This window comes from Oncorhynchus clarkii, chromosome 9, assembly GCF_045791955.1.
Source record: "Oncorhynchus clarkii lewisi isolate Uvic-CL-2024 chromosome 9, UVic_Ocla_1.0, whole genome shotgun sequence".
NCBI classification, from domain to species: Eukaryota; Metazoa; Chordata; class Actinopteri; order Salmoniformes; family Salmonidae; genus Oncorhynchus; species Oncorhynchus clarkii.
Window position 1 is genome coordinate 77,511,017 of NC_092155.1, and position 16,131 is coordinate 77,527,147.

Genomic DNA, 16,131 nt, shown 5'->3' on the forward strand with positions numbered 1-16,131 from the left:
AGGGCGGACACCTTCTCACGACCTGAAGGAGCCGGGTGGATGGTTACCAGGTAGAGGTTAGGCTGTAATAGGAAATCCTGGCAGTGTGCAGCCGTCCCGACATACTCCCGGGGAAGGGCGAGACAAATCCTTCTGGGACCGGGTGAAGGGGGGGGGTGAGTAGTGGAGACCCTGGTTGTGCTGGTGGAGGCGCTGGAGGAACTCCCTGTCTCTCCCAGCGGTCCATGGATTGGACAACGCAGTCTATGGCAGCGCCGAGGTGGTGGAGCATCCTTGTGGAGCAGCGCTCCTCCACCCCTATTCCAGGGACACCTTCTCCTGCTGACTCCATATAGTTGGTGTGGGATTCTGTAAGGGGTGCGTAACCGGTGGCAGGCAAGTCAGAAGCAGGAGAGCAGAACTTGGTAATAGCCGGAGCAGTTTAATAGCAAAACCCACGGCATAAAAATAACAAGAATAATTGGGTACAAAAACCCGTCGCGCACCAAACAACACGTGCACAAGCACATACAAAAAACAATCCCACACAAAGACATGGGGGAACAGAGGGTTAAATACACGACAAGTATTTGAGGGATTGAAACCAGGTGTGAGGAAAAACAAGACAAAACACATGGAAAATGAAAAGTGGATCGATGATGGCTAGAAGACCGGTGACGCCGAGCGCCGCCCGAACAAGGAGAGGACCCGACATCGGCGGAAGTCGTGACAGTGCCTTTCCAAATCATGTCCAGTCAATTGAGTCCACCTACAATCAAGTTGTAGAAACATCTCAAGGATGATCAATGGAAACAGGATGCACCGGAGCTCAATTTCAAGTCTCATAGCAAAGGTTGTGAATACTTAGGTAAATAAGATAGTTCTATTTATTTATCTACATTTGCCAAAAATTTCAAAAAATCTGTTTTCGCTTTGACATTATGGGGTACAGTGTGTAGATTGATGACAATTATTATTTTTTAAATACATTTTCAAATAAGGTTGTAACGTAACAAAATGTGGAAAAGGTCAAGGGGGGCTGAATACTTTCCGAATGCACCGTATATCATATCACTGTGTAGTGCGTTACTTCTGATCAAGGCCCATGGGAATAAAGTGCTATTTGTAGCACTACTTATATACAGTATCTAATTATAATCGATCAATACACTGGAAACAACTCCATCAAGGGGGGAATCTGCTGTGTGACAACTGGATCAGGGGGAAATCTGCTGTGTGACAACTCGATCAGGGGGGAATCTGCTGTGTGACAACTCCATCAGGAGGAAATCTGCTGTGTGACAACTGGATCGGGGGGGGGGGGGGGGGAATCTGCTGTGGGATATAGTTACATGATACCTCAATGGATAATGTCGCCTGTTCCAGCCCTGCAGAGATTAACGCTGCAACACGTACAGTAGGCTTCATAGCTCACATGTAGGTTGTACCCCAAATGGCCTTTGATCGGGGCCTAAAAAAGCAGTGTATTACATAGGGAATAGAGTGACATCAAGGAGGGAGCGTTTTCCTAGTCAGTGTATGTCTGTCAAGCCAGACTAGGTCACATGACGAAAACAGAAACAATTCCCTCCCCCCCAAAAAATACATATTTTTATGAATATCTTTATTTTCATTTCATTTCAGTAAGTGATTTTCATTTCTCATAGTTCAAAAACTCCCACAATGCTGCATTCAGAAACAATACAATATATTATTAACCACAACAAGTGACAAATAGATAAAAACCTGTACATCTGTGGTGTAACTGACCAATAACAGGGGCTGATTATTACATGTGTTTATATATATATATACACTGGGGCAGGCACTGGGTCATAGACAATGACAGTGTCCCAAATGACATCCTATTGCAAGAATTTTTGTTCTTAAAACTGACTTGTGTTGTTAAATGAAGGTTACATTTAAAGAAAAATAATAATAATAATCATAATAATTGTAGTCCCTGTAGGGACTATTTTTTTTTAATACATTTCCAAATATAACAGAAATATATATATTTTCGCTTCGTCATTATAGGGGTATTTTGTGTAGATTGATGAGAGAATTTTAATTTCATCCATTTTAGAATAAGGCTGTAATGTGGAAAGAAGGGAAGGGGTCTGAATTACTTTCCTGAATGCTCTGTATATCTGGTGTGTAGAAAGTCTGTTTTCCTTGACCCAGGATTTCCAAAACTTGGACCTGGGGACCCCATTTTTTTTGTTTGCCCTAGCACTACATAGCTGATTAAAAAGTAATCAACTCATCATCAAGCTGTGATGATTTGAATCAGCTGTGTAATTCTAGAGGAGAAAAAACAAAACGTGCACTCCTTGGGTTCCCCAGGGACCTAGTTTGGGAAACGCTGCCTTAACATATCTTCCTAACTAACTTACTCTGCACACTGTGTCTATGAAGTCTGGCTAAAAAGAGCTATAAAGATCTATACAGGTCTTTAAAGGTTTTTAAAGATCGCCTGTCTGCATGTAGGTTCCAATCCGGGTCTCCAGGAATCTGTGTTAGCCAGCTGAGATAAAGTCTAGGCATTAGCTTGGGGGGGGGGGGGGGGGGAGGAGCTAATGCAGGTGTATCTCACTATGGTCAGCTAGTAAAGACAACAACAAAAAACACTACAAGGCCTAACACTAGCTATGATCACTTAGTCTGGTATGATCAGCTAGTCAATGCTTTTATATTTGAGGGAACAAGTGAACAAGTGTACACTTCAGGGGGGGGGGGTAATGTATTATAGGGACGTACCCTCAGAATAATGTACACCATGCTTCCATCACCGTGATGGCTTGTGTTGTTCTTCTTGACTGTCAAGATTTAATCCCGCAGTATAATCATTCTAAATTATCTGGTGCCAGGTGAGGTGAGAGACAGAGAGAGAGGGAGAGAGAGAGAGAGAGAGAGATTGAGATTGAGAGACAGAGAGAGATAGAGAGAGACAGAGATTGAGAGAGAGAGAGAGAGAGAGAGAGAGAGAGAGACAGAGATTGAGAGAGAGAGAGAGAGAGAGAGAGAGAGAGAGAGAGAGGGAGAGAGAGAGACAGAGATTGAGAGAGAGAGAGAGAGAGAGAGAGAGAGAGAGAGAGAGAGAGAGAGAGAGACAGAGAGAGAGACAGAGAGAGACAGAGATTGAGAGAGAGAGAGAGAGAGAGAGAGAGAGAGAGAGAGAGAGAGAGAGATTGAGAGAGAGAGAGAGATTGAGAGAGAGAGAGAGAGAGAGAGAGAGAGAGAGAGAGAGAGAGAGAGAGACAGAGAGAGACAGAGATTGAGAGAGAGAGACAGAACCCATCCACTGTATGTTGAAAGCAGTAAGGTATGGTCTGAATATGACTGTGTGGTACATAGGCTAATCTCTCCAGTAGCCGGATCCCTTTGTGGTTTAGAGTATGGTGTTCTGCATGCGAAATGTCCCTCTGAAAATGCCTGAGTGCTACATACAGTATTGTGTTTGTTCTGTGGTGTTTTGACCTATCAGAATGTAATGCTACAAACACCGTCTATAGTTTGGAGTGGTGTTTTGACCTATCAGAATGTAATGCTACATACACTGTCTATAGTTTGGAGTGGTGTTTTGACCTATCAGAATGTAATGTTACAAACACTGTCTATAGTTTGGAGTGGTGTTTTGACCTATCAGAATGTAATGCTACATACACTGTCTATAGTTTGGAGTGGTGTTTTGACCTATCAGAATGTAATGTTACATACACTGTCTATAGTTTGGAGTGGTGTTTTGACCTATCAGATTGTAATGCTACAAACACTGTCTATAGTTTGGAGTGGTGTTTTGACCTATCAGAATGTAATGTTACATACACTGTATATAGTTTGGAGTGGTGTTTTGACCTATCAGAATGTAATGCTACATACACTGTATATAGTTTGGAGTGGTGTTTTGACCTATCAGAATGTAATGCTACATACACTGTATATAGTTTGGAGTGGTGTTTTGACCTATCAGAATGTAATGCTACATACACTGTATATAGTTTGGAGTGGTGTTTTGACCTATCAGAATGTAATGCTACATACACTGTATATAGTTTGGAGTGGTGTTTTGACCTATCAGAATGTAATGCTACATACACTGTATATAGTTTGGAGTGGTGTTTTGACCTATCAGAATGTAATGCTACATACACTGTCTATAGTTTGGAGTGGTGTTTTGACCTATCAGAATGTAATGCTACATACACTGTCTATAGTTTGGAGTGGTGTTTTGACCTATCAGAATGTAATGCTACATACACTGTATATAGTTTGGAGTGGTGTTTTGACCTATCAGAATGTAATGCTACATACACTGTCTATAGTTTGGAGTGGTGTTTTGACCTATCAGAATGTAATGTTACATACACTGTATATAGTTTGGAGTGGTGTTTTGACCTATCAGAATGTAATGCTACATACACTGTATATAGTTTGGAGTGGTGTTTTGACCTATCAGAATGTAATGCTACATACACTGTATATAGTTTGGAGTGGTGTTTTGACCTATCAGAATGTAATGCTACATACACTGTCTATAGTTTGGAGTGGTGTTTTGACCTATCAGAATGTAATGCTACAAACACTGTCTATAGTTTGGAGTGGTGTTTTGACCTATCAGAATGTAATGTTACATACACTGTATATAGTTTGGAGTGGTGTTTTGACCTATCAGAATGTAATGCTACATACACTGTATATAGTTTGGAGTGGTGTTTTGACCTATCAGAATGTAATGCTACATACACTGTATATAGTTTGGAGTGGTGTTTTGACCTATCAGAATGTAATGCTACATACACTGTATATAGTTTGGAGTGGTGTTTTGACCTATCAGAATGTAATGCTACATACACTGTATATAGTTTGGAGTGGTGTTTTGACCTATCAGAATGTAATGCTACAAACACTGTATATAGTTTGGAGTGGTGTTTTGACCTATCAGAATGTAATGCTACAAACACTGTCTATAGTTTGGAGTGGTGTTTTGACCTATCAGAATGTAATGCTACAAACACTGTCTATAGTTTGGAGTGGTGTTTTGACCTATCAGAATGTAATGCTACATACACTGTATATAGTTTGGAGTGGTGTTTTGACCTATCAGAATGTAATGCTACAAACACTGTCTATAGTTTGGAGTGGTGTTTTGACCTATCAGAATGTAATGCTACATACACTGTATATAGTTTGGAGTGGTGTTTTGACCTATCAGAATGTAATGTTACAAACACTGTCTATAGTTTGGAGTGGTGTTTTGACCTATCAGAATGTAATGCTACATACACTGTCTATAGTTTGGAGTGGTGTTTTGACCTATCAGAATGTAATGTTACATACACTGTCTATAGTTTGGAGTGGTGTTTTGACCTATCAGAATGTAATGTTACATACACTGTCTATAGTTTGGAGTGGTGTTTTGACCTATCATAATGTAATGCTACAAACACTGTCCATAGTTTGGAGTGGTGTTTTGACATATCAGAATGTAATGCTACAAACACTGTCTATAGTTTGGAGTGGTGTTTTGACCTATCAGAAGTAGATTAGCTTGCTTTGCCTCACATCTTCCAGTGACAAAATGGTTTCTCTTCGCTCCAGTCTGTCAGCGCAGACAAGCACGTTAAAATGGTCATTCTCTAAAACCCTTTATAATCAAATACAATGTAATACTTTATCAACTACAGTAGTTCATTCATTGACATTTTTTTTTATTTAGTCAAAGGCTGGTTTAAAGATACCTCCGGCCCAAATATTACATATACCTCAATCCATGCTTTACCTTCTAGCACGGTTACATTCATTAGGCCACGCAACGTTTTAAAATGTTTCAGGTATAGTCCCTGCCCCGTTTCAGACTGTTTTCATCCGTTTGGTGCATGTTGAACACGACCCAGGTTTTTATTTTACCTCATTGAGCTCATGTGAAGCTACGTGTTGCATAACTTTAGCAGACGTGAGAAAAAAAAATGGCTTTTTTTTTATTGCTCAGGAGAGGACGAGGTAAATATTGGATGCATAAGTGTGTGTGTACCAAAGTCCCGGCACACATTTTTAATCTGTACATTTACCAAAACTCTTGTTATTCTGTCTACTAACTAAACTATAGCACACCGTTAGAGTGCCCTGTGTATGGCTATAGCGTGGTGAAACAAAACTCCTACAGCAAATAACTAAATAAGCGAGTCTTACAAAATGCATAGAAGACCAGTATCAAAATGCCCTTGTAGTCAGTCAGTATCCTAAAAACTCAACAACATAGTCTGCGTCTCAAATGAAACCCTATTCCCTATGTAGTGCACTAGTTTTTGACCAGGGCCCATATAGGGAATAGGGTGCCATTTCAGATGAACTGATAGTGTATAATAATTGATATTTAGCAACAGGCAAGTCACCAGAGCATGATATGGGAGGGAGGAAGGGAGGAGGGAAGGGAGGGATGAGGGGGAGGATAGGGGGGAGGGAAGGGGGAGTAATGGAGGAGGGAAGGGAGGAAGGGAGGGAGGGAAGGAATGAAGGAGGGAAGGGAGGGATGGAGGAAGAAAGGATGAGGGAAGGGAGGGATGAGGGGGGAGGAGAGAGAAGTGCAGACAAGATTCTTAGACGTCATGTGTCTGTTCATTGTATCTTACATCAGAGGTTTGACTTACTGAAACACATGAGGAGTTGAAATGGGGATGATCACAGTGATATAACATTGATCTGTACTGTGTGCTATGGATTAGCATTAAAGGCTAGTAGACAAGGGCCACATCGCTACGGATTAGCATTAGAGGCTAGTAGACAAGGGCCACCTCGCTATGGATTAGCATCAGAGACTAGTAGACAAGGGCCACCTCGCTATGGATTAGCATCAGAGACTAGTAGACAAGGGCCACCTCGCTATGGATTAGCATCAGAGACTAGTAGACAAGGGCCACCTCGCTATGGATTAGCATCAGAGACTAGTAGACAAGGGCCACCTCGCTATGGATTAGCATTAGAGGCTAGTAGACAAGGGCCACATCGCTATGGATTAGCATTAGAGGCTAGTAGACAAGGGCCACCTCGCTATGGATTAGCATCAGAGACTAGTAGACAAGGGCCACCTCGCTATGGATTAGCATCAGAGACTAGTAGACAAGGGCCATCTCGCTATGGATTAGCATCAGAGACTAGTAGACAAGGGCCACCTCGCTATGGATTAGCATTAGAGGCTAGTAGACAAGGGCCACCTCGCTATGGATTAGCATCAGAGACTAGTAGACAAGGGCCACCTCGCTATGGATTGGCATTAGAGGCCAGTAGACAAGGGCCACCTCGCTATGGATTAGCATCAGAGACTAGTAGACAAGGGCCACCTCGCTATGGATTAGCATTAGAGTCTAGTAGACAAGGGCCACCTCGCTATGGATTAGCATCAGAGACTAGTAGACAATGGCCACCTCGCTATGGATTAGCATCAGAGACTAGTAGACAAGGGCCACATCGCTATGGATTAGCATTAGAGACTAGTAGACAAGGGCCACCTCGCTATGGATTAGCATTAGAGACTAGTAGACAAGGGCCACCTCGTTATGGATTAGCATCAGAGACTAGTAGACAAGGGCCACCTCGCAATGGATTAGCATTAGAGACTAGTAGACAAGGGCCACATCGCTATGGATTAGCATTAGAGACTAGTAGACAAGGGCCACCTCGTTATGGATTAGCATTAGAGGCTACTAGACAAGGGCCACACAGCTATGGATTAGCATTAGAGGCTAGTAGACAAGGGCCACCTCGCTATGGATTAGCATTAGAGGCTACTAGACAAGGGCCACATCGCTATGGATTAGCATTAGAGACTAGTAGACAAGGGCCACCTCGCTATGGATTAGCATTAGAGACTAGTAGACAAGGGCCACCTCGTTATGGATTAGCATTAGAGGCTAGTAGACAAGGGCCACCTCGCTATAGATTAGCATTAGAGGCTACTAGACAAGGGCCACATCGCTATGGATTAGCATTAGAGACTAGTAGACAAGGGCCACCTCGCTATGGATTAGCATTAGAGACTAGTAGACAAGGGCCACATCGCTATGGATTAGCATCAGAGACTAGTAGACAAGGGCCACATCGCTATGGATTAGCATCAGAGACTAGTAGACAAGGGCCACCTCGCTATGGATTAGCATTAGAGGCTAGTAGACAAGGGCCACCTCGCTATGGATTAGCATCAGAGACTAGTAGACAAGGGCCAACTCGCTATGGATTAGCATCAGAGGCTGGTAGACAAGGGCCACCTCGCTATGGATTAGCATCAGAGACTAGGAGACAAGGGCCACCTCGTTATGGATTAGCATTAGAGGCTAGTAGACAAGGGCCACCTCGCTATAGATTAGCATCAGAGACTAGTAGACAAGGGCCACCTCGCTATGGATTAGCATCAGAGGCTGGTAGACAAGGGCCACCTCGCTATGGATTAGCATCAGAGACTAGGAGACAAGGGCCACCTCGTTATGGATTAGCATTAGAGGCTAGTAGACAAGGGCCACCTCGCTATAGATTAGCATTAGAGGCTACTAGACAAGGGCCACATCGCTATGGATTAGCATTAGAGACTAGTAGACAAGGGCCACCTCGCTATGGATTAGCATTAGAGACTAGTAGACAAGGGCCACATCGCTATGGATTAGCATCAGAGACTAGTAGACAAGGGCCACATCGCTATGGATTAGCATCAGAGACTAGTAGACAAGGGCCACCTCGCTATGGATTAGCATTAGAGGCTAGTAGACAAGGGCCACCTCGCTATGGATTAGCATCAGAGACTAGTAGACAAGGGCCACCTCGCTATGGATTAGCATCAGAGGCTGGTAGACAAGGGCCACCTCGCTATGGATTAGCATCAGAGACTAGGAGACAAGGGCCACCTCGCTATGGATTAGCATCAGAGACTAGTAGACAAGGGCCACCTCGCTATGGATTAGCATCAGAGACTGGTAGACAAGGGCCACCTCGCTATGGATTAGCATTAGAGACTAGTAGACAAGGGCCACCTGGCTATGGATTAGCATCAGAGACTAGTAGACAAGGGCCACCTCGCTATGGATTAGCATCAGAGACTGGTAGACAAGGGCCACCTCGCTATGGATTAGCATTAGAGACTAGTAGACAAGGGCCACATCGCTATGGATTAGCATTAGAGGCTAGTAGACAAGGGCCACCTCGCTATGGATTAGCATCAGAGACTAGTAGACAAGGGCCACCTCGCTATGGATTAGCATCAGAGACTAGTAGACAAGGGCCACCTCGCTATGGATTAGCATCAGAGACTAGTAGACAAGGGCCACCTCGCTATGGATTAGCATCAGAGACTATTAGACAAGGGCCACCTCGCTATGGATTAGCATCAGAGACTAGTAGACAAGGGCCACATCGCTATGGATTAGCATCAGAGACTAGTAGACAAGGGCCACCTCGCTATGGATTAGCATCAGAGACTAGTAGACAAGGGTCACATCGCTATGGATTAGCATTAGAGGCTACTAGACAAGGGCCACCTCGCTATGGATTAGCATTAGAGACTAGTAGACAAGGGCCACATCGCTATGGATTAGCATCAGACACTAGTAGACAAGGGTCACATCGCTATGGATTAGCATTAGAGGCTAGTAGACAAGGGCCACCTCGCTATGGATTAGCATTAGAGACTAGTAGACAAGGGCCACCTCACTATGGATTAGCATTAGAGACTAGTAGACAAGGGCCACCTTGCTATGGATTAGCATCAGAGACTAGTAGACAAGGGCCACCTCGCTATGGATTAGCATTAGAGACTAGTAGACAAGGGCCACCTCACTATGGATTAGCATCAGAGACTAGTAGACAAGGGCCACCTCGCTATGGATTAGCATTAGAGGCTACTAGACAAGGGCCACATCGCTATGGATTAGCATTAGAGACTAGTAGACAAGGGCCACCTCGCTATGGATTAGCATTAGAGACTAGTAGACAAGGGCCACCTCGCTATGAATTAGCATCAGAGACTAGTAGACAAGGGTCACCTCGCTATGGATTAGCATTAGAGGCTACTAGACAAGGGCCACATCGCTATGGATTAGCATTAGAGACTAGTAGACAAGGGCCACCTCGCTATGGATTAGCATTAGAGACTAGGAGACAAGAGCCACCCCGCTATGGATTAGCATTAGAGACTAGTAGACAAGGGCCACCTCACTATGAATTAGCATTAGAGACTAGTAGACAAGGGCCACCTCGCTAGTTCTGACAGGACATCTCTGTGTTGTGGTGCATAGTGTATGTAGTACTACATTACCCATAATGCAAGGTGTACCAATACACTCTAGATACTACATGGCTTAGTCGTAGTTTTTAAAGGAAAGTAGTGTTTCTAAAGGAAAATTGACTATGAGGCACTTTGTTACGACATTGATTCACTTCTTCAATTCACCGACCGCTTTTTAGTATTTTACTGGTATCAAAGACATTGAGTCTTTGCTGCTTATAGATGTATCCGTTCAGTTATGTGACAATGGCTGCGCGTCCCTGCAAAACGAATGCATATAATATAAGGAAAACGGTGCAGACGCACACTCAATACTTTATTTAGTAAACACCGGCTTGGCTAGAGACATGAAGGCACCAGTAGAGATCTGTAGAGACATAGATCACTAGTCATATATATATATATATATATATATATATATATATATATATATATATATATATATATATAATAGTAAATATACTTACAGTATATAAACTTTATATAACAGTATAATTACTGTCCCCCAGGCATCTATAACAACTATAAAATACTATATAAGAAAGACTTTAAGGAGAGTTTAAAATCCAGGCCAAGCAAGCAAGCAGGAGGCAAATCATTTCTCTCTTGGGTCATTTATCTTAGTCTCTGTAAATGCTATCAAAATAAAATAGCACGCTAAAATTATATAATAGAAACAAATAAGAAAATAATATATTATAAATGTCCTGTAGTTGTGGCTTTGCTCTCTTTCGATCTACAGTACACCACTACAGCCTCTAGGTGGCGCTAAAACACTCCATGTGGGTTTGTAGAGAGAGGGTTGATATATGCAATTGTTGATGTTGTTGCCCCTTGCATTTGCATCATAAAACATTTCTGATGACAATGATTACGTTGAAGATGATACCACTCATGATGATATAGAACGTAGATCCAATGAAACCAATCAAGGGTGATGGCGGACTAACTGTAGATAGATAGACAGTGGTATTGGGGAGACTTATGGGCATGGCTGGTGAGACCTAGTCGAGAGATGGCTTATAACGGGGATTTGAGGTGCTGTGGACAGGGGGAGTTTCCTAGTCTAGAGGTGGCTTAACGGGGGTTTGGGGTGCTGTGGGCAGGGGGAGTGTCCTAATCTAGAGACGGCTTAACAGGGGTTTGGGGTGCTGTGGGCAGGGGGAGTGTCCTAGTCGAGAGATGACTTAACGGGGGATTTGGGGTGCTGTGGACAGGGGGAGTGTCCTAGTCGAGAGATGGCTTAACGAGGATTTGGGGTGCTGTGGACGGGAGTATCCTAGTCTAGAGATGGCTTAAAGGGGGTTTCGGGTGCTGTGGACAGGGGGAGTGTCCAAGTCAAGAAATGGCTTAACGGGGATTTGGGGTGCAGTGGACATGGGAGTGTCCTGTCTTGTTGTTGTCCTAGGCTCTTATGCACGATAGGTTGTAGGAGCTGCCAGTCAAACCAGTCAGGACCACGATAGGTTGGAGGAGCTGCCAGTCAAACCAGTCAGGACCACGATAGGTTGGAGGAGCTGCCAGTCAAACCAGTCAGGACCACGATAGGTTGTAAGAGCTGCCAGTCAAACCAGTCAGGACCACGATAGGTTGTAGGAGCTGCCAGTCAAACCAGTCAGGACCACGATAGGTTGTAGGAGCTGCCAGTCAAACCAGTCAGGACCACGATAGGTTGTAAGAGCTGCCAGTCAAACCAGTCAGGACCACGATAGGTTGGAGGAGCCGCCAGTCAAACCAGTCAGGACCACGATAGGTTGGAAGAGCTGCCAGTCAAACCAGTCAGTACCACGATAGGTTGGAGGAGCTGCCAGTCAAACCAGTCAGGACCACGATAGGTTGGAGGAGCTGCCAGTCAAACCAGTCAGGACCACGATAGGTTGGAGGAGCTGCCAGTCAAACCAGTCAGGACCACGATAGGTTGGAGGAGCTGCCAGTCAAACCAGTCAGTACCACGATAGGTTGGAGGAGCTGCCAGTCAAACCAGTCAGGACCACGATAGGTTGGAGGAGCTGCCAGTCAAACCAGTCAGGACCACGATAGGTTGGAGGAGCTGCCAGTCAAACCTAGGGTTGCAAAATTCTGGTAACTTGCCCAAAAATTCTGGTTGGAGGATCCCTGGAATTATGAGGGAATAAGCAGGAAATCTGGGAATCCTCCAACCAGGATTCTGCTTTTGGGGAAGTTATCAGAAAGACCACAACACTCCTTCTGTTAATCAGCACCACAGGAACAGTCAGTTGTCCATCTCTTCCTCTCATCTACAGGTCAAGACCTCCTCTCAGCCTGTGTCCCACCAACACCTGAGTCAGTTTCTGCTGGCTGGGTTTAATCCAGGGGCCGGGGCCGGCGTAGGTGGCCCCCCGTGACTGTGTACTTCTCCAGGGGCCCGGGTTGTGGGATGCATGGGTGGCCGGACACCATGACTGGGTGCTTCCTGGATCCCCTCTCAGTTCTCTGGGTTCTCCCCACCCAGGTGGGGCCCCGGCGGTGGATCCAGAGACACTGGCAGCAGACACACTGACCTGGTCAGAGAAGCTGGCCCCGGAGGCTCCTGAGGCCCCTGACTCTGCATTAGACAGTTCAGCGTCTCCATCCTGCAGTGGCATGAGGAAGGAGAAGGGAGCTCGCTCTCTCTCTTTCTCTGGGGGTCTGTCCCTTTTTTCCGGCCCAGAATCCTCCACCACAGGTCCGGCAGCCCTTGTCTTTACCTTCATCTCAGCCTTCCTCTCCCTCTCTTTCTCCCTTTGTCCCTCCCTCTTCCTCCTCCCACCTTCCCTCCCTCCCACCTTCTCCTGTGTTTTACTGTCTGAGTGAGGTATGTGTATGTCCAGCTCCTCTATTTCCTCTCTCCTCTCACTTTGTGTTGTCCTGCTCCTCAACTGTTTTGACCTCTGTTTGACCCTGCTGTGCCTCACCTCCGGCACTGTCTCCACTACCTCCTCTTGTCTGTCTGAGTTCCTTAGTACGTTCTTGGGTAAACTCTGGGTACATTTTCCGTTGTCCTTATCCTCTGACTTCTGACCTCTGTGGCTGATGACCTGACTCTCCTCCTCCTCGTCCTCCTCCTCCTCGTGACAATCCAGGTCTGTGTCAGGAGTACCTCGTCCTCCTCGTCCTCCTCTGCTACTCCTTTCCCCCAGACTACCTCCCTTTCTCTGCCTCCTTCTCTTCTCCCTCTCCCTCTGTCCTCCTCCTCTATCCACCCTTCCGCTCTTCGTTGGCAGAGAGCGTGTTTTATCTACTGCAGCCACACCCGGCTCCTCTGGGTAGAGATAGGAGGAGGGGGAGACTGCTCTGGGATCATGGTCTGAGAGAGGAGAGAGAGAAGGAGGGGGGCAAAGAGAGGGAGAGAGATAGAGAAGAGAGGGGGCGAGAGAAAGAGACAGAGGAGGGGGGGGTGTAGAGAGAGAGAGAGACAGAGGAGGGGGGAGGTGTAGAGAGAGAGAGACAAAGGAGGGGGGTGCAGAGAGAGAGAGAGAGAGAGGGGGGGTGTAGAGAGAGAGAGAGAGGAGGGGGAGTGTAGAGAGAGAGAGACAGAGGAGGGGGGGGTGTAGAGAGAGAGAAACAGAGGAGGGGGGGTGTAGAGAGAGAGAGACAGAGGAGGGGGGTGTAGAGAGAGAGAGAGAGAGATAGAGGAGGGGGGGTGTAGAGAGAGAGAGAGGAGGGGGGGTGTAGAGAGAGAGAGAGAGGAGGGGGAGTGTAGAGAGAGAGAGGCAGAGGAGGGGGGGTGTAGAGAGAGAAACAGAGGAGGGGGGTATAGAGAGAGAGAGACAGAGGAAGGGGGGTGTAGAGAGAGAGAGAGAGAGAGACAGAGGACGGGGGGGGTGTAGAGAGAGAGAGAGAGACAGGGAGGGGGGGGTGTAGAGAGAGAGAAACAGAGGAGGGGGGTGTAGAGAGAGAGAGACAGAGGAGGGGGGGTGTAGAGAGAGAGAAACAGAGGAGGGGGGGTATAGAGAGAGAGAGACAGAGGGAGGGGGGTGTAGAGAGAGAGAGAGAGACAGAGGACGGGGGGGGGTGTAGAGAGAGAGAGAGACAGGGAGGGGGGGGTGTAGAGAGAGAGAAACAGAGGAGGGGGGTGTAGAGAGAGAGAGACAGAGGGGGGTGTAGAGAGAGAGAGAGAGACAGGGAGGGGGGGTATAGAGAGACAGAGAGCAAGACAGAGGGGTGTGCCGAGATAGCGAGACAGAGGAGGGGGGAGTGCCGAGAGAGAGAGAGAGACAGAGGAGGGGAGGTGCAGAGAGAGAGAGACACGGAGGAGGAGGGAGGGGGTGCAGAGAGAGACAGAGGTTAGTGGGAGCTAGAGGGAAAAACACAACATAGAGACAGTTTCCATGTGATGTCACACACTGTGTTTGAAATAATGAAACAACTGTTGACAGTGAGTTGGGATGAAAGGTAACACTTTACAATAAGGGTCCATTTGTAAAGGGTTTATAACGTGTTTGTAAATACGTTATTAAGTTATTTAATGATTTGTAAATGCATTATAAACTATTAATAAATGGCTTATAACAAATTGGTCAAACCAGTGCAATAACCAGTCAGTGCTTGCCAAATAGTGAACTACTATTTACCTACATCTATTAGCCATTTAAAAACGCAGTTACCAATGCTTGCAGTTTATTTTTCTCACTTTTGGGTGTGATGCATTGTTGCTCTGTCCCATGAACCGAAATGGTTGGTTTTCTGACAAACGGTCAACTCCCATGATGAATCTAGCCCCAGGTTTGAAACCCTGATGATGATGATGTACAGCACTGGTACAATTATTTATTCCAGTAATGAAGGCTTCGTTGGAAAGATCTCATTCCGTATTATTGGTGTGGTTCACTGGTTTTAGAGAAATTCCTCCGACTTTGTGAGCTCTGCCCATCTTAAAAATAAAGACGACCTGGAACGTGCCCAGGATTTTATGCTGCCACTGACTGACATGATGCGACAGTATTGTGAAGAATCAGGACGGACGTGGCTATGAGAAGTGTTGGGGTGAAATAACTGTTGTTCACAAGTCAAAAAAAAATATTGACAGAGGAGAGAGGATGATTTAGCACGCTGCTCAGCTAGCTAAGGATCTAGTAGCTAATTAATGTTTGCTAGCACATCTGTCTTAACTAGTTAGCAGTAGGAAAAACCTAGAACATATTTTTTTTTTAATAAAAATTATGTTAGATGATTAACCACGAGATAATCTTTGGCATGATATAGTTACCTAGCTAAGGAGATTCCATTTGCTGGCTAAATCTAAATGTTATTTAGCAGCAAAGAAGACCTCTGCAAGACTCCAACTTCCTGCAGGAAGCTCCTGCACGTCATCTCTAGTCGACACTGTCAGCTACCATTCACCAGCACGATCAGAGACCTGCTCCATGAACTCATTACGTCCCCTTTCTCTGTCTTAGCTGACTACACTTTAGCTAGCGAGTTAGCAGAGCAGTAGATAAAACATATTTTTATTTCACTTAGCCTAGTTAACTGTTTGTAAAGTATGTTGCCTTTGGTATCTATTTCAGACCTTATGGCATTTTTCAAGGATGAGCATAAGAGCATTAAAAGGGCATAAGACCACTATAAGTCTGGCCACGTGGAGACGACTACTAGAAGTCTGGCCAGGTGGAGAAGACCACTAGAAGTCTGGCCAGGTGGAGAAGACCACTAGAAGTCTGGCCAGGTGGAGAAGACCACTAGAAGTCTGGCCACGTGGAGACGACTACTAGAAGTCTGGCCAGGTGGAGAAGAACACTAGCAGTCTGGCCAGGTGGAGAAGACCACTAGAAGTCTGGCCAGGTGGAGAAGACCACTAGAAGTCTGGCCAGGTGTAGAACACCACTAGAAGTCTGGCCAGGTGGAGAAGACCACTAGAAGTCTGGCCATGTGGAGAAGAC

At 45.5% G+C, this 16,131-nt stretch overlaps 1 protein-coding gene across 1 annotated transcript in view; it reads right to left on the reverse strand.

Moving 5' to 3' along the window:
- Positions 1-12,225: 12,225 nt before the first annotated feature.
- The window catches only part of LOC139416958 (membrane-associated guanylate kinase, WW and PDZ domain-containing protein 3-like), an 86,142-nt gene continuing 82,236 nt past the window's right edge, over positions 12,226-16,131 (reverse strand). Inside the window, exon 16 of the mRNA XM_071166170.1 lies at positions 12,226-13,556. Within this exon, the coding sequence (XP_071022271.1) occupies positions 12,508-13,556 (1,049 nt within the window). The 3' untranslated portion in view covers positions 12,226-12,507. The remainder of the gene's footprint in view (positions 13,557-16,131) is intronic.